Here is a 2,702-nt window from a genome sequence, read left to right on the forward strand (position 1 = left end):
CCTCGGCCCGGCCCAGTCTCCTCTGGGGTCTGGGAAGGGGGCCGGGCGCTCCCTCCTCCTCCCCTCTCGGGCCTCAGACGGGCCGGAGCAGCGGCACGGACGAGACCACCGGGTGAGAGTAATACACGGGGTGCGGGAAGGTGAGCAGCGGCTGGCTGACTGGCACCGGGGCCCCCGCGGCCGCGGCCGCCGCGCCCTCGGCCGCCGAGTTCTCGTGATAGAGGATGGGCACCCGTACGATGCGCTGCGCCGCGGCGTGGCTCAGGTTGGCCGCCTCCAGCTCGGCTGCCAGCTGCCGCTTCCACTTGTTGCGGCGGTTCTGGAACCAGATCTTGACCTGCGTCTCGGTGAGGTGCAGCGACGCGGCCAGGCCGGCGCGCTCCGAGCTGCTCAGGTAGCGCTTCATGTCGAAGGTGGACTCGAGCTGGAAGACCTGGCTGCGCGAGAAGACCGTGCGCGTCTTCTTCTTGCGGCACGCGGGCTTCTTCTCCGGGCTCTCTGCGCCCTTCTTCCAGTCCTCGGCGCCCGGCGTCGCCGCCGCCGCTCCCACACTCGCCCCGGCCGCGCCCGGCGCCGCCTCGCCCTCCTTCTTGCCTTCCTCCGAGTCGCTCTCCTCCAGAATGATCTCGTCCGGGCTCTTGGAGTCCAGCTCCTTGTGGTCCGGGTCGGCTTTAAGCAGCGGCTCCGGGGAGTCGCGGTCGGTGCCCGAGGCGGGGGAGGAGTCTCGTAGCAGGGCCTTCTCCGAGGCTGGAGAGAGACAGACAGACGGACGCACACACACGCACACGGACACAGACTTTAGCGAGGCCTGGCGCCTGGGAGAGGCAGGCTCAACCCGCGCCGGCCTCTGGGCCCCAGGCCTCGAGGCCTCACCATTCCCGCGGGCCTCCTCCTTCCCGGCTGGGCCAGAAGAGGGGCGCCACATCCTGGCATCCAACCTTCTCCCGAGGAGAGGCTAGGGAGACCCGGAGTGGGCAGCACGGCCGGTTCCTTTCTTTTCCTCAGTTCCCTCGCCGGGGGCCCGCGGAGATTCGCCTCCAGCTTGGGCCCGCCGGGGTCACTCCCTCCATCCAGGCCAGGTCCCCAGTCCCAGCCACCTGAAGCCTCCCCATTCATGCCGAGGCCACCTTCCCGGGAAGCGCCGCGCCCCGGACTCCAACTCCATTTCTTTTCTCACCAAGTGGGATTGGATTCCCTAGCAGCGCAACAGAGCGCGCGGGCAGGAGTTGCAAGCCAGGGGACGGAGGAAGCCGGCCAAACAGCGCGTTTGAGGGTGCGGGGGTCCCAGGGCTGCGGTGGAAGGCAGCGCGGACCGGGCTGGGACAAGCGCGCAGGGAGGACAACGAAAGTTCAAAGAGAGGTCGGTACCTTCAGGTCGTGGGAGGTGGCCGCCGGCGGGGGTCAGGGTGTAGGGGTACCACCAGGCCGGGGAGCGCTCCAGGTAGTGCGCGGGCAGGGCAAACCTCTGCGCCGGGATCTCAAAGCGGGGGAAAGCCAGGTCGCCCACCTGCGAGAGCGCGAAGCCCGCGGCGCCCTCCAGGGCCCCCTTGGCCGCAGCGGCAGCGGCGGCGGCGGCGGCGGCGGCCGAGGCCGGAGCGAAGAGCGTCCGTGGGGGCGGCTGCGGCTTAGGGGGCGGCCGGTGGTGGTCTCCGTTGAGCAGGTTTTTGATGGAGAATGGGGACTCCTTGGGCGCGGGCGGCGGGGGCGGCGGCGGCGGGGGCTGCGCGCTAGCGGTGCTCGGGGCGTCCGGCCCGGGCTCCGGCATTGTCCCCTCTCCTCCGGGTCCCCGGGAGGGAGGGAACGGGACAGGCAGGCGGCCGGGCGAGCAGACGGGCGCCGGAAATCAGACCATAAACGGAACTCAACTACGGGGCGCAAAGTCGGGGGCCGCCCCGGGCGCAAATCCAACGGCAGGAGGGCGGGGTGAGGACCCGGCCGGGGCTGGCTCGCATGGGGGAGGGGTGCTGAGGGGCGGGGAGCGGCCCCGTAGCGGCACCGAGGGAGCGAGGCGGCTAGGCGGCGGCTGCAGCTCCCGGGGAGGAGGCGGCTAGAGCAGTCCCCGGCTTGGGGCTGCGTCAATCCGGCGCCGGATGCTAATGATGAAATCAAAATGTCATCCAAGTTAAATGCGGGGAGTATACGGCGATTGGGCGCGTACAATGGCAAATGGGATTAGGCAGGCGAAGGCGCAGCCGAGCCCGGGTCCCGCAGCCGCCTCCGCCACTGCCCCCTCCTCGCCTTCCCTCGGATTTTGGCGCTTTGGCTTCGGGCTATAAGAGCCCGCCTATTATTGGCTTTATATAGTCCAATTAGGCAGCAAATGAGGACAAGCCTATTAGCACAAAAGGATATTGGCTCCTGCTAAAGAGGCACTCGGAGCGCTCCGGCGAGCGCAGGAGGCGAGCTAGGGACGCTGAGCCGGCGGCGCCCCCGGCCGGAGCGCACTGACAGCCGCGGCTCCTGGAGCCCGCACCTCCCTCTCCCCCCTGCAGCTCGGGGACCCGCTTCCAGCCGCCTGGCCTGCGGGAGGGGGAAGGGGCGGTCCAGGCCCGCCCGGGTCACCTCGGGGTTATCCGCGCTCGCAGCTGCCTCTTCCCCGCCCCCAGGGGTTTGGCAGGGGCCCTCCGCCCCCACTCAGCTGGAGAGCCACGCAGCGCCTGCCCAGGAGGCAGGACTCGGCCTCCGGCCCGCGGTGAACTCAG

General features: G+C 70.1%; 1 protein-coding gene across 1 annotated transcript; it reads right to left on the bottom strand.

Moving 5' to 3' along the window:
- Window positions 1–73: 73 nt before the first annotated feature.
- On the bottom strand, window positions 74–1,765 carry HMX3 (H6 family homeobox 3). The gene is made up of 2 exons (XM_061192474.1): window positions 1,369–1,765; window positions 74–747 (listed from the first exon to the last, which is right to left on the bottom strand). The coding sequence occupies exons 1-2, from the start codon at window positions 1,763–1,765 to the stop codon at window positions 74–76; spliced, it is 1,071 nt and encodes a 356-aa protein (XP_061048457.1).
- Window positions 1,766–2,702: the final 937 nt, after the last annotated feature.

Source organism: Eubalaena glacialis, chromosome 1, assembly GCF_028564815.1.
Source record: "Eubalaena glacialis isolate mEubGla1 chromosome 1, mEubGla1.1.hap2.+ XY, whole genome shotgun sequence".
NCBI lineage: Eukaryota > Metazoa > Chordata > Mammalia > Artiodactyla > Balaenidae > Eubalaena > Eubalaena glacialis.

Bases quoted from the DNA above. Each gene is read 5' to 3' on its own strand.
- HMX3 (XM_061192474.1), bottom strand. From the start codon at position 1,765: ATGCCGGAGCCCGGGCCGGACGCCCCGAGCACCGCTAGCGCGCAGCCC. The intron at 748-1,368 runs GTACCGACCTCT...GTCTCTCTCCAG, and splicing joins CCACCTCCCACGACCTGAAG to CCTCGGAGAAGGCCCTGCTA.